This window comes from Theobroma cacao, chromosome 6 (assembly GCF_053813885.1).
Source record: "Theobroma cacao isolate CCN51 chromosome 6, ASM5381388v1, whole genome shotgun sequence".
Classification (NCBI taxonomy): domain Eukaryota; kingdom Viridiplantae; phylum Streptophyta; class Magnoliopsida; order Malvales; family Malvaceae; genus Theobroma; species Theobroma cacao.
The window spans coordinates 30,007,859-30,033,677 of record NC_142644.1 but is presented as its reverse complement, the minus strand read 5'-3'; the positions used below and the strand labels follow the sequence as shown (position 1 = coordinate 30,033,677).

At 37.2% G+C, this 25,819-nt stretch overlaps 4 protein-coding genes across 5 annotated transcripts; all 4 read right to left on the bottom strand.

Annotated features, from left to right (window-relative positions):
• Positions 1–3,572: 3,572 nt before the first annotated feature.
• On the bottom strand, positions 3,573–7,463 carry LOC18596962 (protein TRANSPORT INHIBITOR RESPONSE 1-like). 2 transcript variants are annotated; one of them, XM_018123230.2, is made up of 4 exons: positions 7,291–7,463; positions 6,450–7,121; positions 4,894–5,386; positions 3,573–4,558 (listed from the first exon to the last, which is right to left on the bottom strand). In XM_018123230.2, exons 2-4 carry the CDS (start codon positions 6,959–6,961, stop codon positions 3,803–3,805), a joined length of 1,761 nt encoding a protein of 586 aa, XP_017978719.2. In that variant the 5' UTR covers positions 6,962–7,121; positions 7,291–7,463; the 3' UTR covers positions 3,573–3,802. The 2 variants fall into 2 exon arrangements, with proteins under 2 accessions (XP_017978719.2, XP_017978721.2); XM_018123232.2 differs by having other exon boundaries at positions 6,450–7,039; positions 7,291–7,450.
• A 2,039-nt stretch (positions 7,464–9,502) lies between these two features.
• LOC18596961 (external alternative NAD(P)H-ubiquinone oxidoreductase B2, mitochondrial) lies at positions 9,503–13,709 on the bottom strand. The gene is made up of 11 exons (XM_007025739.3): positions 13,574–13,709; positions 13,342–13,470; positions 12,276–12,597; positions 11,964–12,170; positions 11,477–11,727; positions 11,040–11,259; positions 10,794–10,898; positions 10,420–10,692; positions 10,203–10,324; positions 9,970–10,089; positions 9,503–9,858 (listed from the first exon to the last, which is right to left on the bottom strand). The coding sequence occupies exons 2-11, from the start codon at positions 13,428–13,430 to the stop codon at positions 9,771–9,773; spliced, it is 1,797 nt and encodes a 598-aa protein (XP_007025801.3). The 5' UTR covers positions 13,431–13,470; positions 13,574–13,709; the 3' UTR covers positions 9,503–9,770.
• A 1,769-nt stretch (positions 13,710–15,478) lies between these two features.
• Positions 15,479–17,827, bottom strand: LOC18596960 (uncharacterized). Its single transcript, XM_018123262.2, has one exon. The coding sequence runs from the start codon at positions 17,701–17,703 to the stop codon at positions 16,969–16,971; it is 735 nt and encodes a 244-aa protein (XP_017978751.2). The 5' UTR covers positions 17,704–17,827; the 3' UTR covers positions 15,479–16,968.
• A 3,106-nt stretch (positions 17,828–20,933) lies between these two features.
• Positions 20,934–24,517, bottom strand: LOC18596959 (uncharacterized). The gene is given in 8 exon segments (XM_088807677.1): positions 20,934–21,722; positions 21,826–21,902; positions 22,001–22,130; positions 22,201–22,259; positions 22,382–22,490; positions 22,608–22,776; positions 22,889–23,666; positions 24,247–24,517. Coding segments are annotated over 8 exon segments (2,382 nt in total).
• Between the last annotated feature and the right edge of the window lie 1,302 nt (positions 24,518–25,819).

Sequence of the window (25,819 nt, the reverse complement as noted above, 5' to 3'; positions counted from 1 at the left end):
AACAATGGAGTCAAAGTCTATAATGCAAAACTGCTAACTGATTCTTCTTTTGTTTGTATGTACTGAGGAAAATTTTCTCACCCCAGAAGAATTTTCTGGGTAGACAAACAACTTCCATTCCCGGTTAAAAAGAAAAGCAAAGAGAGAAACTTCAAGTTCAGTTAAATTGACAAGTCTTCCAAGATTAAAGCAAGATGAACAAGGGCCTGATCATGTTGGGGTGGCACTGACATGTCCAATTCCATCATACATTTTCAGTTTGTTTTCCCATTTCTTTCCTCTTTTCTTTCTCATACGCTAAAAGATTGCACCTGCGGAAACCCCAAAAAGAAAATAAATTTGTTGGCAGCCATCAATAATTTTCCAGGACCAGTCCACTCTTTTGTCTTGGAGGAACAGCATCTGATCTTCTAAATTACTAAATTACCCTCGTAAGTGTCCAGGAACCGGACAGTTTATACCGTTTAAAAAGGCCAACTCGAGTTGAAAGAGTTAGGCTATGCGATAGGACGGGTGATTGCGTTTATTTACAATAATGCCACTATCAGCAAGCGTCGCTGCCTGAATCAGTAAAAAGCAGAGCCACGTGATGTTCTCAGCTTTTGTCAGAGAAGAAAAGCTCCACCTTGGTTTTACCAAGAGCCAAACATAAGACATTGGGTATTTTCGTAATTATATTGTGAAAAATAAATTAAGGGTTATTTCGGAAAATTTCCCCATTACGGGATTAAGTCATGTGACGCATCACGTGACGCGCTCTAGCACCGCACGAGTTGGAGGGGAAGAGGAGGTGGCTCGCCATTGCCAGCAGGAGAAAATATATAAAAGCATCTAAATCCATCCTCAGAAGGCAGAGGCTAATGCTGGTCGAATCTCAATAATTAAAAGAGATAATCATCAAATAATTTTAAACCTGATATTGTGCAGAAAACAGGCTTCTGTTATGAACCAGCTGGCAGTCAATACTCTTCTTGCTTAGTTTAGCTGGAGACAAGTTGCCTTCTTGTTTTCTGCAATTTTTTTAATAGATTTTGCGAAGAAGACCAAAACCCAGAAAAGACCCAAGGTTTTTTGATATGATGAAAGTGCCATAGACACTTTTGCTTTGGATGAACACATAGACGATTCATGAGAAATGAAAAACAAAAGGGGAAGAATATAAAGTAGTTACGTGCATGGCCAAAGTTTTTTTTAAAAAAAAACTTATCACAAGTTGTCACGTTGTGCGGAAAGGGGTAGGGGTTTTGGGTTGGATTGCAAAGTTGTTTAATGAAAGTTACTTGGCTTATAACCAGTCATTTTCGCTGTTTCAATCCAAAAAGAATGGGATGGAAATGGAAAATGATGGGATGAAAAGTCAAAAAAAGAAAAAGTCCCAAGCGTGATAACAAGTAAGAAGCTGAGGTTTGCCTGACTGTGCACGCAAAGTTTGAAACCTTTCTTCTTAGTTAAAAGCAACCAGCATTTCAACCTGTAGGAGCCATTCTGATCAACGACGAAGTCCAAAATTTTATATTTAAAAAGATAAAAATAAAAATTCAATATTTAGAGGTGAAATTATAAAAATTTTTAAAAGATTATAAATAAATTTATAAATATTGAAAACAAAATAAAAAAACATTTGTAAACTTTTGAAACTTTGGGAGGCTACTAGTCCCCCCACCCTGGATTCTAAGGAAAGTAATTTCAGTAGCAGAGTTAGAATTTCGTGTTTGAAAAATAAAAATATTATTTATTAAATAATTATATTTATAATGATAAAATTATAAAACTCTAAAAAATATATATTATAACCCTTTCTCTTTGTAATTGAGTAAATTTATTAATTCGAAAAAGAATATTACGTTAAATTTTTTAATTTTACAATATCAAACCAGTAAAAAAAATTTTAAAAAATTAAAAAATTGAATGAAAAAATAAATCAAATGACATCTTTATCATCAATCAACTTGTATGTTTGTGTATATATATATATATATTGTAGTGCCCCATGCCTGGCTGGTGACGTAGTGAGTTTCCTATCAAGAAAGAAAGAATTCACACCAACCAATTCTTTCTATAATGTTGTGTTCTTCATGTCTTTACACAATCATTCATAAAAAAAAAAAAAAAAAAAGTATTCTTTGGGTAATTTAATTTATGTACATAAAACGACAAATCTTTCTCTTTAACGTATCCCGAGTGGGTCGTCTTCTAAATATATATAAAAAAAGAAAGGAGAAGGTTCCACGTCATTTTTGGAATAAAGAAAAATAGGGGAAGGCACAGTTGTTGTAATAAATGCATTAGTGGCATTATCAACTGTGTGATCATGTGATGTTAGGAAGAGGGATGGGTGTGGGGGTGGCCCCATTTGTGGGACCCCTAACCCCTCTTCTGGGTTTTTGGGGGTATGGTGACCCAACCCTTCAATTTGATGTTCGGTTATGGAAATCACATGCATCCAAAGAAGCCAAAACCTCTAATCAAGGTGTCATTCTCATTTGTTGTGTTTTTTTTATTAATGGAAAAGTGCTTAATGAGCACTTAAAGCGTGTGATTATGCATGCCCTAACCCATTCATTTTAGCTTGAAATTTAACTAATGGATAAAAATCACCTCTAAAAAGAGAGGTTATTTACAGCATAAGAGAGAAATATGATTTGGTTTGACCAATTACCCGTAACAAATACATATCTTATTAATTGTATTTTAATTTATTATATTAACATCATTGGTAAGTGATTATTCGAATTCATTTGAATTGAATGAAATATTAATATAAAAATTTGTATTTATTAATCTCGATTTTTTTTTCATTTTATGTTCAAAAACGAAATGGTGTAGATAATGTTTTAAATTAAAAAAAAACCATTAGGAAATCCATGAAATTATGATCTTGAATTTGGATTAAGACCCCAACCCTTTTTGTCCCCCGAAGATTAAGAACACCATGTTCTGGCAGGCCATCCTTCGTCCATTCAACGTCCACATCATTCTTTGTACCTCGCCTCCTAGTAGACATTGGCGGACTCCAAAGAAATATCACAATGGCCGCCTCGAGTTGGGGGGGAGATTACACGTGGCACTCGGTCATAGCACAATAGTTCACAAAGCTTTTAACCACTCGAGTTTCTACACTTGGCAACCTCATTAACATTTAAATTAAAATGACGAACATGATTGTAATCATGGTGGGAACCATATCGAGGCTCGATGGCACATGCATTCGTAACGTATTTGTTTTGATTAAAAATTTTGGGACATTGCTTCAAACTTCCAAGCAACACTAAGGAATTTACTTTATTTTGAATGGATCTATAGTTTGGTAAATTAGATTATTAAGAATAAAATATCAAATTTATGTCTTTCGAAACCGATCAAAGGATGGTTATGATGTTAATTATCTTTTATTATTATTGGTTTAATTATCAAATCTTTAATCTCAAATGTTAAAAGATATTAATTTGATTGATAATATGGTAAATTTGTCTACTAACAATGTAATAAATATAAACTTTGTAATGATATAACCCGTTTTCTACGTCTTCGGGAAGGTATGAGTCGTATACTTTATTGTTAGAAGTAGCATGTAAGAAATTTAAAGCTTCATAATGAACAAAAACTGATTAAAAAAAAGATACACACAGCTCCATCAGAGAAAAGTACCTGAGCAATAAGTCTTGTCTTAAGACAACTTAACAAAGTTGATAGCAGAGTAGCTTGAAGATCGGTTATTACTAGGACATGGGATCTTGTTCATGAAAAATATGTTCATCCAAAGCTAGTTGTTTGTAACATAACAGAGAGATTACCAAGCATTTCAGAGAGTAAGCACAAATGGTGGGGCATCCCTCCTTGGGCCTGCAATAGAACGATAAACATAGACTTTATCAGCTTCACTATCATCACTTCCATCCTCCTTCATTACCTCAACATTCAATCTGGGCATCTCCCTTGCCAATTGCCTGCAGCCATCCATTGTCACATTGCAGGCTGACATCCAAAGTGACCTCATGGACTCATACTTGTCCAAACCTGACAGCAGTGCTGCATTGCCAAATGGGCAGTCTCTTATCTCAAGTTTCCTTAGTTTCGGACAACCTGTCAGAACACACTGCATCCCCCAGTCACTGCTGCCTGCAAAAGCCACTGAAAGGGTCTCCAAGTTCTTCGCATACCTTCCAATATACTCAAATGTCAGATCGGTTAAGAGACCTGAAACTGAAAGCCTCTGGAGTTTAGTGCATGTCTTAACCACTGCACCAAAAGCTTCATCCATGGGTTCATTTGTGAGATAATCTGGTTGACCTGGGTCCATTATGCATAATCGGAAATGCGTAAAATCAGGGCAGTTCTGTACAATGGTTGCTACAGCTGCATTAGTCATCTGCCGACAAAAATAGAGGACAGAGTGGAGTCTTGGGCAACCATAAGACACAGCAACAAACCCAGCTTCAGTGACTCCATGGATAATATCCTCATCAAAGGGATCAGCAGGGAAAACTCTAAGTTCTTCAAGCAAAGGGCAGCTCGATCCAACGGCTTCCAGTCCTTCGTCTTCAACTGTGTCCAAGACCTATAGCAAAAGAAAATTTAAGAAGTTAAACCCTCCAAAAATTATCGCTATTAAACTGGTGTGGAGGTTCTCAATGATCAACACACACTTTGGATGGGCAAGAAAGAATTTACTTTGTCTAAGTCACTCACAATGTGAAGCAAGAAATACAAGATCATGAATGTTATCAATGCATGGAAAATCTTCAGCAAGAAGAACAAGATACTGAATTTAATGAGACAACACTAAGTATATCTCATTACAAAGTCAAATAGCAATAGAGCATGAAGCCATCAAAGAACTATTTTCTAAAAATTGAGACTGATGGAAAGACTCGAACAAAGGAGTCTTCTTACCCAGAGGCGTCGAAGTTGTGGACAATGAGCAAGAAGCTCAGCGAGTTCACCACTTTGCAAAGGAGCATAGCTCAAGTTCAAGAAAGTCAGATGTGTGCACACAGGGTATAAAGCAGGGAGATGTAAGCCCTTGGCCTCCCACAAACCAGATAGTGTATGAATATTCTTGGAACTACTTAATGTGCTTTCAAGCTCTTCATATTGGCGGAAAGTAAGTTCCTGTGAGAATGAGCCTGTACCAAGCTCGGCCAATTGAAGAGCATTAACAAGAAGTCTTTGTAATTGTTCCAAGGATATGCTCCTGTTGACCTTTAAAACCCTCATTGACTTGCACCTACCTACAAGCCTCTCAAGAGCATCGAAATTAATATCACTGGTCAAGTTGGCAAAGTTCAGTGCTTCCAATGATGTGAAGCTTTCAGGGAAGCAGCTCAACCAACTACCTCCTTTATCATCAATGCCATTCTCCTGTATGTCCAGCTCAGTCAAGTTCCTGCAAACGAAATAAGAACTTAGACATTTTCTTTCACAAGAAAAAACCCAACAGCCATAGCGTGAGGTTGAACAAAGCCACAAGACAGATTAAATAATGGTGAAAACATTACAATGTCAACCACAGTCCAAGATCCAGAGGAAATTTTCTTATGACTTCCCAAACTGTTTACTCCATGTCTACAGGCATTTAGCTCTTGGAAACCAAGAAGGTAGATTTCTTCTTCAATCATTCCTAAAGGACCGACAAAGATGTAAATTCTCTCAATAAATGCATATTAAAAGGGTCAATGTCACATCAACAGAAACAGAGATATAAAACAGTGAAAGAATTGGAAAAAGTAGGAGCTGTTCCTCTTATAGTTTCCACTAAAAGTCCCTATTCTTCTACTAAGGAGAACAAATCATGTCAAATCCTTTGTCTAACCAATAACCAAGACATAAGCCAATTAATTGCGCAAAAGAAAGGGAACTATATTTCTTGGGTTGGATCCCTTACAATTCAGGCCTGATCATTGACATCAAAGATGCAAAATGAAGATAATACCCAACATTACATCTACAAATTAAGGTGGGGAAAAGGGGGTCAATAGAGCTAAGCTGACTTCTTATTTTCATTGGAAACCAAGTCTTCAACGGTAGCAACAAAAGCACACAAATTTAATTTCCAATAATGAATCTATGATGGACTTAAAAAACTGGGAACATGTTATCTTATCAAAAAATTAATTTCCCAATAATGCAGAACGAGGGGATATGATATTTGTGCTGCTGGCAATGGACATCAATGATAAGTGTCCATCAAAATACTCACTGAAAATCATTGGTTGAACGTCACATTCCGAAAAAGAACACTAAAAAAAGCTGAACAAAAAGAAAGGAATCTACTTTTATTTTTCTCCTTCAATTTCTACATTATATCCCCAAAGATACCCCAATTTTTTAAAAAAAAAAGAGATAATTTTTATTAAAAATGGAAGACTTTCACTGAGATCTCTGACATTGAGAAAATGAGAAGAAATAATTTTGAATATTGGAAAAAAAGAAAGTTGTTAGGAACTTACTTGCAATGAGTGGCAATGATGGCGAGTCCGTCAGTGCTAAAACCGTCGCAGCTTAAAAGCGAGAGAGCTTTGAAGTTGGGAAAAGAAACGGCTAAAAACTCCAAGCTTTCGTCGCTGATTGTCATTCGCTTAAGCCTGAGCTCTTCGAGGAACGGATATTTAGCGGCGAAAACGACCAGCCAAGGGTGGATATCGGCCCCCCAGTTCTGCGGCACCAAGTTGAAGTCGGAAAACCTAGGCTTCCCTTTCAACGTCACGCTCCGGATTTTCGGGAACCGCCGTGCGACGATCTCCGGCGAGACGGAGTAACAGTTTCCGATGAAAACGTGAGTCCTCGACCACCGTTCCGCGTTGTACCAGTCCTTGCAGACCAGAGAAACGGAGCTCCTGTCCCTGTGAGATTTCAAAAGAGATAGAACTCGCTCGAGCGCTACGTCGGGTGATGAGGATCCCCGAGCGGACTCGTCCAACTGGGACGAGTCTCTCGACATATTCACCTCCGACGATTCCATTAACAAACAACGGAGAGTCAAGATAGTGAAAAGAGTACTAAAACCGGAGCATCCGAAAACCCGAAGTAGAGATCCGAACTGAAAAAGAAAGAATCTTATGATTGGAAAAAGCTCTCCTGTTCCATCTCCTTCAGATTTTCTCTCTCAGCTTAAGAATAAGCTTAAACCAAAAAAAGAAATAAATAGCAATTAATAATTGCTTATTATTATAACAAAAGCACCATTGCCAGCAGGAGAAAACTTAAAAGCATCTACTCCATCCTCAGAGGCAGAGCTAATGTGCCCTGAATCTGAATAATTAAAAGAGATAATTATCAAATAATTTAAACCTGGTAGTGTGCAGAAAACAGGCTTCTGCTATGAACCAGCTGGCAGTCAATACTCTGTTTGCCTAGTTTAGCTGGAGACAAGTGGCCTTCATGTTTTCTGCAATTTTTCTTCCATTTTTTTAATAAATTTGGAGAGCAAAACCATGGCCCCCACAAAACAAACTTAGGGTGGTGTCCATTTTGTTTCAAATGAACATATAAACAGTAAAATGACTTGATGAATCAGATATTTCCTGCTATAGGGAAAGGAATACTCTGTCTTAATTACCATACATACTTAGAATTTCAAGTGAGTGGTTTTCTCTTGAAAGTTGTTAATTTTTTTTTCTTGAATGAATCAATTAAGAGAAAAAGGGAATTACTTAGGAAATGAAAACAAAATGGGGAATGTAAAGAAGTTATGTGTATGGCCAAAGGTAAAAAACTTCACAAATTGTCACGTTGTGCATGAACGTCGATGGGTTTTGGGGTTGGAATGAAAAGTTGTTTGATGAAAGTTACTCGACATAACCAGTCATTTTCGCTGTTTCAATCGAAAAAGATGAATGGGATGGGATGGAAATGGAGAATGATGGGATGAAAAGTTCAAAAAGAATAGTCCAAAGTAAGAAACAAAGGGGAAGCTAAGTTAGCGTGGTTGCTAGTGCAAAGCTCGAAAGCTCTCTTCTTCGGTAAAAATAAGCAGCGTTTCAAGGTGCCATAAGCGTTCTGATCAGTTTCCCACTTCCGGGGTAGTAGCCTTTTGCAAAAACTAAAGGACTTAGCATCCAAGTACAGATTCAATCCTTGATGTTAGGAAGAGGGTTGGGAGAGTACTGGGGTGAGGGAAATGAACGGAAATCACATGCACCCAAAAACCTAAACCTCTGTGCCTAATGAGCACTAGAAGCTTGTGCCTGTGCCCTAACCCAATCTCATTGGCGTTTATCAGTCATAAGCCATCCCTTTTAGCTTGAAATTTAACTAATGGATAATAACAACTCCTAATAAAAGGTGATTTTAGGGTTTAGAAGGAATTTTATACCATTTGATTCTAACAAATACATATTTTTAAAATTGTATTATAATTTATTATATTAACGTTATTTCCAAGTAATCAGTCGACCGAATTGGATAAAATATCAATGTAAAAATTTACATTTATTGATATAAAGTTGTTTTTTTTTTCAATTTATGTTCAAAATAGATGGTGAAATGTATAAGATAAGAAGGCATTTTGAACAACGACAAAAGAAAAAAAAAAACTTCAATCCGAGAATGAAACCACTCGTATGGAATTCCATGAAATTGTGATCTTGAATTTGGATTAAGACCCCTACACTTTTTGTCCCCCAAAGATTGAGAAACCCATGTTCTGGCACGCCGTCCTTTTTCCATTCAACGTCTACATCCTTGTCCAATCTTTGTATCTTGCCTCCTATGTGCTCGAAACAAATACCACAATGGCCGACCAGGGTGGAGGGGAATTACACGTGGCACTCGGTCGCAGGACAATAGTTTATAAAAACTTAACCTCTCGTGTTTCGACACTTGGCAACATCGTTAACTTTTAAATTAAATTGATGAACTTAATTGATTGTAATCATGGTGGGAATCATGACGGACGGGGCTTGATGGCACATGCATTCGTAGCCTTAACTATATGTTTTGATTAAAATTTTGGGGCTTTGCTTCAGACTTCCTAGCAACACAATGGAATTTGCTTTATTTTTTATTTTAAATGAATCTATAATTTGACAAATTAATTTATTACAAATAAAATATATCAAAAATCACATTTATCGTGATCAATACAATTTATGATGTAAATCATCACTTATTATAGACGATTTAGCTGTCAGATCTTAATCTTGAATGATAAATATTGTTAGCTTAATGATAAATGAATCTTTTATTTTATATGCTATCATTATTATCACTTAATTACACAGTGTTACTTCATAAGTAAATATATAAAAATAATTCAGAAGTAAAAGAGTGCCGCGCACGGAGTTCAGTGTCTTTTTGGATAAAAGCATAAATGGACCACTACAGGGTTTTGGATTTGGGCCATCTGTTGCTGGTTTAAAGTCCGTTTGGATTTAGTTTAAAGGAGGTTCAGTGCGGGTAGGAGTTCTTTCGCACTACACAATGACTAAGAACAGAGAAGAACATGCAACACTTCCACCTCGAAATAGTTAATATTTTCGTGTAGCTCAGAAGTGAACTAAAATTTAGCTTCCAAAATGCAAAATTCCTTGTAAAACCACCTTAGAGAACACGTTCGTCATTCCCCTAAGTAAAAGATTAAATCAATTAAATCGTAAGGTTTGGCAAGGAAGAACACTGCCAAGAGGCCAAAGCCCTGCTGGCAGCATGATTATTATGTGAAAGAATAGGTCAAAAGGGGAAAAAATGTAAACAAAATTTTTCTACAGCATTCCAAGCTATAGCAATTCTGCCAAATTGTAACTCCAAAACCCAGAGACCTGTTTGTTGCCTTAAATGCCACTGGTATCCCTCCCGAAGATGAAACGCCTTACCCAGTCCGATACTACCAATGCCCTTGTGCGCCAGCTTACTTGCTTGCTGAATTTGAAGGACATGAAAAAAGTTCAGATTAACAGGCTATTAAATTGAGTTCCTAATTGTTTCATGAGGTAATGATTCGCTCTGACTCTACCAATTCGAACTGATTACCTTGCGTAGACAGAATACCAGAGCCACTGCGAGCTGTGTCCGATTGAGACCCAATCACCAGGAAGTTGTGCAGCTGTTTGCTCCCCTCCCAAAGGAGCAAATTGTCCCAAGTGCCTGTACCTGTAAGAAAAATCACCAGTGTTTATGTCAAAGGTATAATTTACGGATAACAGCACCGAAGACACATGCAGAAGAGAGAATGTGCACAGACGGGATAGAAGTTCAATCTGTACCTAAAGGGATGGAATCGATGGCGGCCTGTTCCCCTGAACCTAGCGGGACCTTCAGGATTCTTTTCACACTCTTCCATACGGTTGAAGCACTTAGCAAGATACGCACCTTGCTGATTTGCAACCTGAAACATTGACAGATGGTGAATGTGTTAAGTAGGCATTGACTTCGAAAGAAATCAATAGTCTAACTGTGGTATAAGTAAATTAAAATGATTACCTGTGCTGTTGCAGGCAGATTCTTCATCTGAGAATCAACTTGAGAAAGAGCTGATTTAAATTCTTCAATATTCAGTTCAATGGATTCTTTTGCAGCATCCCCTTTGGCTTCCTTCAAAAGATCAACAATGTTCCGCACTTGCTTGCTCTTCAGATAAAGCTCCACTTGAGGGTATCTTTCACAAATATCATCAATGATTTCTTGAAATTCTTTGACTGTCAATGTTCCTGACTCGTCCTTGTCTGCCTTTTTAAATATTTCAGATATATCCTCCTAAAATGTATTGCAATATAAAAAACAAAGAGGAAAGAAAAGTAAATACTAGCAATAAACAAAATCTCATAAAGGAATGACGAAGTTTTTCAAATAGATACCATGACTTTCCGCTGGTTAATTGTTGCACAGTCACCAAGCGCATAAATGGTATCAAAACCCTCAACACGCAGCCATTCATCAGTTGCCAAAGCACGCCTATTACCCTGTTCTCACAGAAGACATAGTGGTTTAGTGAATGTAATTAGAAAGTGAAAAAAGCTTTCATGAACGACGATGAAAAAGATAGTTAGTGAAGGATAGAGAGGATTCGATGAGATGAGTTCCTAGGTTTAAAAGTATTTCACCTGACCAATTTGCTTCATAAATTCCTTTATGAGAGGACGAGGTCCAATGCCAGTTGACCAGAGAACCATCCCGTATGGTGTATTAGTTGTGTTGCCATTACCTCTTGCTTTTGTGGAAATTTCATTATCATCTATTTTCGTGACCATTGACCCTAATTTCACATCAATGCCATCTCTTCCAAACTTCCCTTCGGCAAAATTTGTGATTCTTTTGTCAAACCTGAGAAAAAAGAATGTCATAAAAGATTGAGAAAACTTCAAATTATGAACTAAATACCTCGAGAAACCTTGAATATAAAGAACCCACAACGTTTTCTAAAATTATTTGAAAAAATTCAATGTTAATATGAGCAAAAACACTAAAGCTTCAAAGTAATAACAGCTTTTAGGTAAATAATGATGATGGAAACGAAGTACTACTTGATTTGCATTCTTACATGTTCAGAATATGATCTGTAGCCTCAAGAAGTGTTATTTTCACAAATTCTCTGACCTTCGGATATAGTTTGACCACATCCTCATTGACAAAATCATAGAGTTCTGCAGCAAATTCCACACCTGTTGGACCACCGCCAACAATCACAAAGTGAAGGATTTTCTTTCTCTCCTCATCACTTAAATTTGGTAGGCTTGCCTTCTCAAAGGATTCAATAACATTCTTACGGATCTTCTGAGCATCTTCAACTTCCTGCATGAAGAATCATGCTGCTTAAAATGAAAAGAACAGGAAATAAAAATACTTGTACAAGAGAATGAAAATGGCTCCTATCACATATTCCCCCAAGCCCAAACGCAGTAATCCATCACCCAAATCCACGGCATCAGCAGAGTATCTTAATTCAGAAGCGCAACAAGTAGTGGGCAGAAAACTTTTACCAAATATAGCAAAACATAAGACAATAAAATTTTAAAGAAGAAAGTTACCTTTAAGAAATGACAATTTTGCTCCACACCAGGAGTATTAAAGGTGTTAACCTGAGCACCCACGGCTATAATAAGGTAGTCATAGTCTACTGCAAACTCTTCTTCCCCCTTCAATTTGCTATTTACAGTTGCACGACAATAAATTTTCTTATTCTGAGGATCTATCTTGACACATTCAGCTTCAGAGAAACTGATATCAACATTTTTCTGCTCAAGCATGAATCAGAAAAAACCACTTTCAGAGTTCTTTTACAACTGGTTTTCTCAATTCACAAGATATATCTTCTTATTTTCACGTTTAAAACGCATTACCTTTCTGATGATGTTGCGAATTGGCTCAACAATGCTGCGTGCTTCTACTTTACCGCATGTAACACTTGGTAGCAATGGGGTAAACACAAAGAAATTACGAGGAGACACAACTTCCACCTCATAACTAGGGTTATTCAGATCCTTCAAGAAACTCATACCCGCCCAACCAGTTCCAAGCAGCACCACCTTCTTTTTCTTGGGAACTGCTTCAGATGAAGCAATACCATGTGCACCGTTGGACGTGATTGCATCAGCATGAGCAATATGGCCCCTACTGCCATTGTATGTGTTTGCCTCAGCATAAGCTATAAGGCCCCCACCACTGCAAAAAATGCAATAGGCTTAGCCCAAAGAGAGAATTCTGATTCAAAGAGAGTTTCAAGAGAAACGAAAAAAAAAAAAAAGAATAGAATGCAGTTCATTTTACAACTAATCTTGATAAATTATAGACTCAAGCTACTAAAGTTAACATATACATTCCAAGAATACTAGAAAAGCAGTCCAGTTTTTATATTTAGTTTCCTTTTAATTCTTATCCCAAATTCTCTTCCCTTCACCATTTTAATGAACCAAACAGAGCTTTAATTTTCCTACCACACAATTTGCTAATTTAGATTTATAAGATCTCCCTACAGGCTTAACAAAAATGAAAGAGCATGGTCCATGGACCTCAGTTTCAACAGAGATGGCATTTTCCCTCTAGTATAAACAGAGTTGCTCTGTTTTCAGAGTTTTAACAGAGCATTTCAAAATTCAAACGTTTATGCCATTTTCAGCTCAAAATCTCAAACCTACTCATCATTTATCAGATCGACCCAAAACAAATATCAGGTTTACCTCAACACAGAGCAAATCTACTGACAATGAGAACATAAAGAAATCGATACTTATAAGATTAAATCGATAATACGGCAACTAAAATGAAAACCGGGACACGCATTTAGCAACGCTTGGAAACAAGGATATAGAAATAAAAAAAATCAAAAAATGAAGCAAATATTTGCATAAACATAAGAAACGAACAAAATATCTACATATAGAAAGAAATATTGATTGAACAGAGCACCTGATCGTAGAGACAACAATGATCCTTGAAAGAGAAGGATAATCCTGGAAAGCTCTAGATAATCTCCCGAGGAAGTCGAAGGTTCTCATTTCTTGCTCTTAGATCTGTTAAGCCTTATAACCAAGAAATCTGGAGAAAATCGCAGAATAAACGCTAACCTGTCAGGAACATATAAAGAATAAAAAAGAAAAAAGGAAAAAGAGAGAGAAAGAGAAGCAACGTTGCTTCTTACATATAAAAAAATGGCGGAGGAAGAAAGAAAGAAGAAGAAGAAGAAGAAGAAGCGTTGGAGAAGGAAAACGCGAGATGGAAGGAGGAGGAAGAAAAGATGGAAACCCCGAATCAATGGGAAGCGAGGGCTCCGTGGAGCTGTCACGATGGTCCTCTATGACTTGGGAAGCAAGCTAAAGGCGGCACGTGTACTATTTTTTTCGGATATTATAAGTCTTTCGTGTACTTTACAAATTTTATAAAATAAATTAACCCGATTTGCGCCGTCAGGAGATCGATCTCGGACAGCACACTCGTTGAGTAATCTCTGACCGTTGGATCCATCGATCTCAATTAATCATCAATAAAGGGTGTTTACTAAATTTTTATTTTTAATTAAAAAAAGAGTAGGTGGCTTAAAATCAAATTTAAGTTAAGGGGAAGGAAAGAAAATTTAGAAAAAACGTAGCTAACAGGCTGACGCCACTTGGTTTTGACCTAAAAATCATAGCTGGAAAAGGGAAACTACCAAGATAACGGGAGAGTTGAACAAAGTTTTGTAATGTGACAGCTCGGATCCGGAATATTATATTTGATACTAATTGTAATAATCTCAATTTAAATATTTATTATAATTATTCATATCTAAATTATATGGCATAAAAATTTTTAAATTTAAATTATTAATAATAATTAAATCAATTTTTTATATAAATTTTAATAATTATATTATTTGTGAAACCAAATAAGGATAAAATTGTAATTTTAAGCATGGATTCCGGAACCTAGACAGGCTGTTTGTTGCCGAACGTTAGGTCAATATGTGCAGTTTTGTCACATGGGAAACGGGAACACGCTAATAAAGGTGGCATGCTTCACGGCTTTGTGTGCACAGCTCACACCATGTTTTTTTCTTTGCCACAAAGTTCATTGTATTTTTTATTTATATATTCATATTCACTCTTCGAAATAAGAACATGAGGGTAGTAATGGATTATTTTGATCGAAATTAATGAAAATTAGTTTTATTTATATTAATTAGTTAAAAAATAGTTTATTCAATAATTTTAATTATTATTTTTATCTAAAATTTAGATTCGGAACGATTGAAAAACTATATTAATAGTATATTCCATATAGAAATATCACTAATAGTTTGAAAATATATTTAAAAAAATACATTTTATTCAAATCGAAATCTTTGAAAGCCAAAGATGGAACCGAATCATGGACTCAAACCCTAAACAAAAGCATGTGTTGAACGGCCCATAAATGATGGAATCGAATATAAAGTGTTGATATTACACCCATTAAGAATATTATAATATATGTATTTGCATGTTTAAATTAAGGCTAACACAATAAGGACAGTCATCAGAATCAGAGATAAAATAATTTATGACATAAGGTCATTCCTAGATTCCAGTTACCAAGGTGGAACAAATCGTAGTCGGCCACCTCGATTGGTTTGACTCGACACGTGTCATACCTTTTCTTTGGAAAAAAGCAGCCACTCGAGGATATTCCCTGGTGTATACTATTTTGGGAAGTTGGGCCACCGTTTTGGTGGAATCAACTATGAAGTTAATGTGCTAACTTTTTATTGGGTTCACTCGTTGGCCCATTACATTGGGCCATATATCTACTGTCCTATGCATGTTGGTTTTAATATATAATACTTAGAAACACCCTTTATTAAGTTTTTAATGATTGATTAATTATTATTAGTTTAAACATTATTTATGAATTTTATATCACATAATATTAATGTAGAGATAAAAAAAAATCATGTAACCATATCAACATATTATAATCCATTACGATATGTAATGTAAGAATAAAGAGAGTATTTATTGCGAGGGACTGAAGAGGAAAAAGTAGAGGAAATGGGGTGACTTAATTTTTTGATATGGAATTGTGAGGAATGTGAATCCAAGGATAAATCTAGCCAGACATATATTTCAAGAACAAGAGGTCAAACCGGGGACTGTACACATCAAAATGAATAGCATTAACAACTTAACAAGAATAGCAAAAGCTAACTTCAAAAAGCTTTTGAAATCATAGATAAATTATCAAGAGTGAAAGAAAATAACTTTTTGATGCAAGGGGGCCGGCCGTCGGTGTGAAAAGTCAATAAATTTCTCTTATTTCTTCATTATTGATTCAAGTGGTTCAGTCCCATTACTCCAAGCTGTTCAAGGAGGCTTTGCATGATGTTGGCACGTCACCAACTAGCAAACAAAGGAAACATCAGACTTTGCTTGTATATCATCTCCTGGCACTCCTTTTCCTTCAACACACAAAATTTGGCGTAAATCTAATCAGAGCTCATCAATGGAACAGTATTCAAATTTGGCAACGTACAGTTCTCAGTGCTCTAATAACTCTGATAAGGTCTTGGTTGGCTTTGTTAAGATAAGGTTTAGTCTACATCTCAACTATAGCCCTAAACCCTAGATGAGTTTTGCTCCAAACAGACCAAACATGTAAAACCAGACTCGAAACTGTATGACCTTATCCACACAGTGAGTCACTTGCGAAGTCATGAACACTTTAGATTTTTGTTCAGTTTTGGACTATATCGGCCTGAAAACCCATACCAATCGTTTATTAATCCCCTGACAAGTTGGCACCGTTGGAGATCAGTAGCAGTGTCTACCAAAAAAGGCAGAAAATATCAAATGAAAATTGCTCTTATCTGTGCTGTTTTTCTTGTTTTCCTACTAGGTTCTAAGGTGGGAACTGAATCCCAAATCTAATCACGTCATGCTCATAACCTAATTATCAGGTGAAAAAGTTGAGATCTCAAAACTGATGTTGAACAAAACAAGACGAAATTCATGAAGGGGAAACAGCTGGAAACATGGCACTGAGAATGAAGAAAGAGAGATGGTGGTAGGAAAGGAAGGGAACCTATCTTTCTCTGGTCAGACATCTGCCACAACTTGACCGCCGTGCCAGATGTTTCTGTTCTTTCTCTTCTTTTGGTATGTGACATCTCTATCACCCCAATGTTCATGAATTTCTTGGGGTACATTTAAGACTTGTACATGTCATTCAAACCCCATTTATCAAGGTCACCCTGTCTTCCACTTTCCCTCCCAACAACAAAGCCACGTGTTCCTCACAATTCTCAACCAACTCTTGGTCTTGTCACCCCAAAGAAGAAAAGGAACAAGAAAGAAAGGGCCAAATACCAGTTATCTCATAACCTAAACCCGATTAAAACTCTTGGGTTTAGGGACTAATTGTACTTTAAGTTTAAACATGGATATAATACAAGCGGTAATCCTTCTACAAAACAATCCAACATCCGATTCCAGAATCCGAAAACCTCAACTCTCTCTCTCTCTCTCTATACACTTTTTACTTTAACCTTTGATTAAAATTTGATTAATGCAGCATTAGCTGAGTCTAATCCTTAACAGAAGAAATGTCAATCTCTATCAAGTTCTCTTCTTCTCCATGAAAATCCAAGTCTCTCTTATCCAAAGCTATCTCAATCAAACCTTCTCTGTCTTCCTCTTCCCATCTGTAACACATCTTCTCCGACGAAACCCATTCTCCGATCGCCAGATAGTCCGTTTCCGACGACGAGCTATCCGAGTCGGACTCCGGGTAGTAAAGCGACAAGGAAGGGTACCTCTCGATAACCCGGGTCGGATTGGAGACGTTCTCATTGGGATCCTCTTCTTCTCCTTCATGTCCTTCATATATAACCTCTAGTGGAGCTCCCACGTCCCATTCAACGAACGTTTCTTCGAAACTCTGCATTACAAGCTCTGGGTCCTTTTTGCATGTGGACCATTTGAGCTCTTGTTGTGAAAAATCTGTTTTTTCTGCTTCAGCTTCGGCAAGGCTTCTTTTTTCTTTGGTTTCCGTTTGGGTTCTTTGGATGGCGCCGAGACGAAGGAGGGAAAGCAAGAGGGAAGCAGTCAAAACGAGGACAGGGAAGAAAAAGATTTTGAGAGAAAAGCTTTGAGGGAAATAAAGAAGAATTAAAATGTAAAGCGTGATAACGAAGGAGAGAAGAGGATCATTTGAGGAGAGAAAAGAAAGATTAGAAATTGTTTTCGAAGAAGAAACCATGGTAACAATTTCAATCGATTTCAAATACTCCCAAGGATTCTCATTCTCATCTTCTTCCATAAAGAGACACAGGTAGTAGAACTGCAAAGGAGGGAACCTTGACACGAGTTAAAATGAAAAAAAAGTTCAGTAGGGGGGGGTTTTAAAAGGAAGACTGCTTCTTCACTCCTTTTTTTTGACAAGTCTCTGCCTTCTGCTCTTTTGAAGGGTGCGTAAGAGTGAGGCATGGAATATAAGGAAAGTGTTGGGAGTGTGCAATTACCCAGATGACCTTTGTCGGGTAACTAAATCTACATCTGAGGATAGAGATGGACTTTTGTCTATTAACGAAATCGACAAAAGATCTTGCAATATCAATCTTAAAAGATGGTTCATCTGCTTACATTGTTTGTATCCATGGATTTAATCAGTTGTATTAAGACAGGAAACAGAGTTAGAAGAGTTTGAACCATTTGGACCCTGTTCATCAGTCCCAATTCCAGGGTTCTCACTTCAAAGACGCTACTTCATTTTCTATTTTATGGAAATGTATAGAATCAGTATTTGCCTTGTTTTTACTGAGGAGTTTGCTAGGCTTTTTTTGACAATTCTATACATGATCTCCATCATAGGTATGGCAGCATGGCTATGGATGATGAGCTGATAGACGCTTGCCAGTAGAGTATCAGTTCTCTTGCACCAGGTCGTGGACAGTGAAGCCTGTCAGATCTAACTACATACCTTACAAAATAAATGAACATTACTGTTCCTAACTTTCATTGTTAGTGACTGTAAACATAGGAGTTATCCTTTCTTATCAATCTAGATTATATCTTTGTGAAGACTAGTCTTAGAGTAAAATCTTGAATGCATGAAGTTGATACCTGACCATATAAGTATAATTTTTTACTCTTTCCCCTGACATATGGCATCTGAAATGGCAAAAAGATGTCCAAAATTTATGTAAGAAACATAAGTTGCATCCTCTTTAATTAGCAGGCTTATGAACAAATATATATATGAAGAAATAAAGCAAAGGATGCGTAGGAAAGTTGTTCATATGAAAACTTGGGACGGTCATTGAAAATGGAAACAGCATCAGGCCAAGTGTGCTGTGGGGGCTATGACCTTTGCCAACCATTATTTCTCCCCTTTTTTTTCTTTCGTTCACTTTAGTTACTCAAAATCCATTGCTTCCGGGTCATCTTTCTTTTCATTTCCTTATCATGGTTTTCATCTTTTTTTTCTCTGAAAAGGAAGTTGTCTCGTGATGTTGGTGACCTTCTCCTACCTCACCCTACTAACTCTCCCCCATCTTTTCTTTTGTACTATCCTTTTTATCCCCTGACAAAACCTGGTGGACTAGTAACTAGTTGATGTATATGTATCTTTCCTGCAATCTTTCCTGAAACCCCTTTCAGAGATAATCCAGTGTTCAAGTTTCAATTGCTTTGAAGTAAAGTTTGATGCATTACACGTTTAATGCAATGCAAGTAGTTAATCACAGATCAAAAAAGATTTCGACAAAGAGCTAATCAACTGAATTTGGTAAGATTGGTGGCATTGGCATATAGTTTTCTTAATTAGGCCCTACTTATAGCACCTGAAAAAAGCAATCATATTGTTAGTTAGGAATTGATGTAACCTAATTTACACACAGCTACAATCCTTCCTCCAAAGACCAATGTTTTTTCTAATTGTTTTTCAAAGATGAAAGGCCTGACTCTGACAACTTTCTATCCAGCACATGCTCCATCCCTCCACCATCTGCTTGCTTGTTGAGCTGGTCCAAAGTGTTTACTTGTTCTAAAAAGGGACAGACAGAATTGGGCCTATTTTCTAGCTTTCAAGGCTTTTGACCACATAATTTTGGTGAGTTACAAGGCTCAAACCTTAAACAATTTGGTTCCTAGGAGCACTAAACCTTTAGGCTCAAACCTCAACCATGGCAAGGTTGGCAAATTCAATTAACGATTGACTATGGAAACCCAGCAAGCACTAGCCACATGGGGAGTGGATGGTCCAAAACGCACGGCTGCTGCTGCCTTTAGCTACAACCGAATGGCAAGCCTCTCCTTTGCCTAACCCACCAGTAGGCAATGGCTAACTGGACCAGGAAGGCGTGGATGTGTATTGATATGTACCCGTGCATTCTTTTGCTTACTATGCACATGGTATGTGTAAAAAAAGTAAGGTATCCCCCCCAAAAGCATTGCGTTAAAAAGCTACAAAATTGTTTAAAAAACAGAACTTGAAAAGGAAATTAAAAGAAAGAGATATTTTCTCAAAGGGCTTTATTGCGGGGTTTCTCTAGCCAACCTTCCGCTGTTTGGGTCTACCACTAATCCTAGCTTGACTTCCAAGAAAATAATACAGGGGTTATGATTGGATGTGGAAGAACATTGAATTTCAACCGTAAGGTTCTCTCTCTGTGCCCTTTTTAGTGCGTATGGGTTAAAGTAGAATATGCCATCTTGATAAGATCAAAAACGTTGAGCAAGGAAGAAAAAAAGTAAAGGAGGTTTTGATTATTCTGTGTCACCAACCTGAGAATCCATGCAGATTTCACATGAGAGACGCAAAGGGGGAATATTAAATTTAATCGTCAGCTCAATCCTTATGTCCGGCTACTCTGCATTTCCTTTTTCACCAGGCAAAGGGCAAATTCTGGTATATTTCTGGGTGGACCTTTGTTCCTTACATCCAATTCATGAACTGCATACAAGGCAAAGAGTGATCATGGCACCAAGATTTTTTGCTTAATGCCCTGAATTATTCTTCAATCCCATGTCTAATTCTATTTACTTTTTTCGATTAGATGTTCGTTTTAAGATCAATCTAGAATATGGAGTTAATACATCCTTTGATATTTGTACACAACTATAACTGCTAGTATGTTTCTAAGAGAGGGAGCTAAGGATAGCCTGATTTGTCATGTTAAGCCATTGTTACAAAAATCAGGTGTTAATGAAGTGTGTTTGTCCATTCACTTCACTCAACAGACAGCGAAGACGCTTCTGAAACTTCATGAAATTGCCAGCAACCCCATAGAGTAGTCGGCAGTCAGTAGTACTATGGATGAGAAGGGGGATATCCTTGAGTGTGCTGAGTATTTGGAGGGGAGCATCGAGGAGTTGGATAACGAGAGCCTAGAATAGAGCAAAGCACGAAAGAATGAGAAACACGACAAAAGCAATATCATTGATGAAAGAAACAGCAAGTATAGCACAACATCATTATTAGATAAACTGAGAAATTATTTACTGACGGAGATAGAAAAACAGAGATGCAAGTTAAATGAATCAGAATAACTAACAGTCTCTGCAAAAGAAATTAGAATAACTACCATCTGTTGAAGGCGGAGGACTCTGCTCAAATATAGGTGGTCTTGGAGCTTGAAAACTAGCATGTTCTAGGCCACCACCACTGCTGCATTGCCCAACATGATAGTCACTTCTAACCGGAGAAGGTTCAACCATGCTACTACTACAGGAGCTAGCGGGACGGCCATGAATGTTATCCACGCCATTATAGGGGCTCTGATAATGGTTACTTCCATCACCGGGTATAGGATGATAACTCCCAAAGGAACCAGCATTTTCCCTTGGAATGCTACTACTTCCATTATCTAGATAAGGCCAATAAGGAGCTGGTTGCTGTGGAACTTGATATACCTGATACCCTTCAGAATAAGCTTGAACCCCTGGGTCAGTTGAGTACACATTTTCCCTTGGAATGCTACTACTTCCATTATGTAGAGAAGGCCCATAAGGAGCTGGTTGCTCTTGAACTTGATATACCTGATACCATTCAGAATAAGCTTGAACCCCTGGGTCAGTTGAGTACACATTTTTCCTTGGAATGCTACTACTTCCATTATGTAGAGATGGCCCATAAGTAGCTGGTTGCTGTTGAACTTGATATACCTGATACCATTCAGAATAAGCTTGAACACCTGGGTAAGTTGAGTACACATTTTCCCCTGGAATGCTACTACTTCCATTATATAGATATGGCCAATAAGGAACTGGTTGCTGTGAAACTTGATATAACTGATAACCTTCAGGTAAAGCTTGAACCCCTGGGTAAGTTAAGTACACCTGTAATGTTTAACACACCTTACACAAATTACCAAAATGATTTTCCGGCCATCTTGCTTCCTCATAGGCAACATTGAGCATAATCTGGGCATTTATCACTTACTTGGTTTGGCATTTGGTAGCCATAGTTCAACGGAGGAGGCGCTGAATGCAAGCTTGGATGCCAATGTCCTTCAACAACTGGTCAAAGCAAATATATAATCAAATTCAAAACCACGATATTCATATGAAATATCCAAGAATTCCTGATTTTAGTTTGCAAAAGCCTAGATGAAAACCTGATGAACAACTATCGAGTGACCCGACAGTATTTTGCTGAGAATAAGGTACAGATGCAGATTCAACAGAACGCTTCATCTCATCCAGATATCGCTGTGACTCTCCTCTGTCAAGTTCAACAAATTTCACCTAAAAAATGCCACAATATTAGTCACACTTTCCATTATGCATATTGATGACAAAGTTCTTAAAAAAATACCTCGTCAAATAACTCATCTGAACCGGGCATATTCTTGGTTAGAGGTAAAGTATATTTGGCTGCCAGGAACATAACACATTGAGATAAAGCCACAAACTAAATGATTGCAGCAACTAAAGCAAATTGGTGAGCCAACAAGTGTAATGACTGCATAAACATGCATGCTGGGATTACAGAATACCTAGCATATTATTTACTTCATCTGCTGGTAGCCCCGTTCCCGTCCCTTCCAATTTTTTAGCGATACGTAGGTTTAGCTCCTCTGGTTTTGGGAATACCACAACCGCGATCTGATTTGTGCATGAACATGAACCATTCATACAAAAGAAGAAGACAGGTAAGAGAGTCTAATGAAAAGTTTCCAGTCATAATTTGTCAGAGATAGGGGAATCAAAAAATGAAACTACCTTGCGAAACCTCTCAAATAGTCGCAGTTTACGATTGCGTCTACTCTTGCAGATATTTAGTTGATCAAAAACATAATTGCGACGTATCTTGGCAGCCCTTGATATGAGGAAATCAGATATTTGACTTACTAGACCTGTCCAGGGATCCGGTATTTCACCGTAGGTTCTCCTAATCTGTAAAAAGACATGACTTCACTGGGTTAGTCAGAAACCAAAAACAACTAAGGCGTAGTGTTGTTGGGAAACCTAAATTTTCTTTTTCCCAAAGCTATAAAGAAGACTGAAGAAAAACAGATACCTTCATTTTTTTCAGAGCCTGATTTGTTCCCAAAAAGATATAACGCTTCTAAGGATGTTCTCTAACCCATTTCTTTGCCCAAGTGGTCTTGCCTGCCGCATGTAATCCCACCATCATCATCACTTCACAGTCTGTCTCACTGTGCAAATCCGGTCCCTTAATCACATTTCCATCTTCAAAAGCAGAAGCCCAAGGCTTATAGCCATTTTCAGGAACCAATCCATCTTCAAAACTGAATTGCAATTGAACAACAACATTTTTTAACAAAACATGTGGAAAGACAGCCGATTTCCATGGAAGCTTCCTAAGAGGGGAATCCACCACTCCAAGATCCTCTGGATCAGTATTAAATTGCTTTGCAGTACCCAACCATTTCCCATTCTTGACAAACCCAATGGAAGCCAGTGGCTTACTCGCAAGATCCACCGCACAAACAATTGTCTCTCCAACCCCAAACTTTTCGCCATAAACAGAGAAATTTTCAGCATTAGAAAACTTCCCTGTGCCCTCAAACCCAAAGCTGTTTCTAGTTTCACCAAGTCTTCCCACTTCAACACCCCCCCTCGAAATGCCGAGACGGCAAACATGCTGCTGGTCAGGTGGAGTACCTTCCATTTCAACTGGTTGAGTAGAAAGACTTTTGCAGCCAAAACAATACTTCCCTACAGTTATTCCAACATTGGCACGAGCACCAGACCAGCAATAGGCAAACCCCTGATCATGGCGTGCTGACCCTATAAGATCATCTTCAATAATAAAATCTAACGAAAGGGAAACAATGCACATCGGGTATCAGAAACCTACAAAAGGCTCTATATTAAGTTTCAGAAAACATACATACATGCCTATGAAACTATATAATATAAATGATAGTAAACACTGTTTTGTTCAACTTGACTTAAGCTAGCCTGTACTTTCCACTTTCAACTCTAGACTCTAGTGCTAGTAGAGACAAGCTATGGCAAAAGCTGATGAGAATCAGATAACCCAAGCAACCGCTTAAAACCCACCTCGGCCAACCATACTTAACTCGAAAAAAGTCAGCAACTTGACCTCGACCCAACCTGACCAATTGCCATCTGTAATGATAACTGCATAACTCTAAAACATTTCATTAATCTGAAATGAGCTCCCAGACATTTCCCCAATACATAGCACAAACACTCGATATTTATGAACTCTATAACATAAACTACACATTTCCACGAGCAATTTTAATTTCAAGAATTCAAAGAAAAAGCTACAGAAAAGTTTCATAAATCAATCAAATTAAATGCGACAAAAAAAGAAAATGAAGAGTGACAAGAAAAACAGAAAGAGGTTAAAGAAAAAGAAATTTGCCTAAGTCGGAGTCAGCAGGATTGAGAACCACGCGCTGCTTCTTCTTCTCCGTATCATCTTTGTCATTAGTTTTCGCCGTCTTGTCCGGTGGTTCCTGCTCGGCTTCAGTTTCGGAGTGCGGAAGATCGCCTCTCGTCGAAGCCATGAAATGGGATTTTCTTTGATTCTTGAAAGGAGAAAGAAGCAAAGACAGCGCGCGAAACTCAAAGTCTTGAATTTCCTCCTTCCGTCGGGTTGATATAGTTAACCGTAAATCAAAACGACCGTGCATTGTATTTTAAATACCCTTAAAAGTCTTAACGGGTTTGGGCTCGTCTGTTCGTTTAGGCTTAGATTCTTGATTGGGTTTAGTGGGCTCTGGAATGGTTCCCATTGGGCCATATGGGCTCCGAAATTGTATAGATTCTCTCTTTTGATCTGCTTTTGAAAATTAATGACTATATTCGCAATGACAAAAGGCTGACCCATAAAAGAAGACAGAAAAGAAAAGAGATTTGTATAAGTTAAATTTGTTCTTTTGAGTGACATTTGGCATATTTCTTTTCAAATAAAGGGTAAACATGCTTCTAAGTGACACTTTGGATAGGACAGAAAATGAAAAAAAAAAAAAATCTGCAGTGCCATGACAGAACACTTTTAAGTTGCCTGTGAGATCAAGCATACTATTGCATGTGTTGTCTGAGTATAATATTTATACAATATCATTTTATTATGATTTTTTTTAAAAATTATAAATATTTGTTTTTAAATTAGGAAAGGAAGACTTAAACTCTACTCTTTTAGGTAAGAAGATCATACACTACTAATAAACCAAATGTTTAGGTGTAAATTATAAAATTTTACTTTTAAATATCTCAATTTTTAAATTTATTTATTAATAATAAGATGAAAACATTTAATTCGCTAATAGTTTATAAATATTATATGCTAACTGTGAATCAAATCAAATGTAAATCTCGTGAAGACAGATTTATGATCCAGATGGAGGCAGGGGAGGATTTGTCTTGAGGATGTGCAAGTACATGAGATTAGGCCATGTGCTTTTTCTGGAAAACCCTTCTGTTTTTCTTCCCATAAACTGCCATGTTTACAATAATAATTAGGCATTGGATGCTTTTCACCCATTAAAATAGAATACATTGGATTCTTCTAATCTTCAACTTTCAAGTCATGCATGCACAGAAAGCAGATTGAATAAGGAACAGGCAAAAAGTTAGCACTAAAGATAGACATCATTCTTTTTTTTTTAATTTAATTTTTTGGCTTTAGACTTATTTATAAACTATGGATCCCAAAAAAGATTCTTTAACAATGTCACAGGGCATTGAAATTTGGGCCAAAAACACCTATTATTAGTATAATGCAAGAATAATTACACAATTGGAAGGAATATCAGACAGGCAAAAGTGTTGATGATCAATGACAGACACTTTGTTGGAGATAAAAGTCATCAACTGTTTTCATCCTTTAAACTATATAGATTAGATAACATCAAGGCCCTGCTTTTGATTTCAAATTTGAGTGATCTAGATGAAACCCATTTTTTCTGACAAAAACAATGCAAAAAAGAACA

What these genes read in the sequence shown, in the direction of transcription:
- LOC18596961 (XM_007025739.3), bottom strand. Translation starts at nt 13,430, where the DNA reads ATGAGAACCTTCGACTTCCTCGGGAGATTATCTAGAGCTTTCCAGGAT. An exon ending in TTCGCAACATCATCAGAAAG is followed by an intron (nt 12,171 to 12,275) that starts GTAATGCGTTTT and finishes ATGCTTGAGCAG; the next exon opens with AAAAATGTTGATATCAGTTT. An exon ending in TTAACCAGCGGAAAGTCATG is followed by an intron (nt 10,693 to 10,793) that starts GTATCTATTTGA and finishes AATACATTTTAG; the next exon opens with GAGGATATATCTGAAATATT.
- LOC18596962 (XM_018123230.2), bottom strand. Translation starts at nt 6,961, where the DNA reads ATGGAATCGTCGGAGGTGAATATGTCGAGAGACTCGTCCCAGTTGGAC. An exon ending in ATCATTGCCACTCATTGCAA is followed by an intron (nt 5,387 to 6,449) that starts GTAAGTTCCTAA and finishes TTTCGTTTGCAG; the next exon opens with GAACTTGACTGAGCTGGACA. An exon ending in CACAACTTCGACGCCTCTGG is followed by an intron (nt 4,559 to 4,893) that starts GTAAGAAGACTC and finishes CTTTTGCTATAG; the next exon opens with GTCTTGGACACAGTTGAAGA.
- LOC18596960 (XM_018123262.2), bottom strand. Translation starts at nt 17,703, where the DNA reads ATGGAAGAAGATGAGAATGAGAATCCTTGGGAGTATTTGAAATCGATT.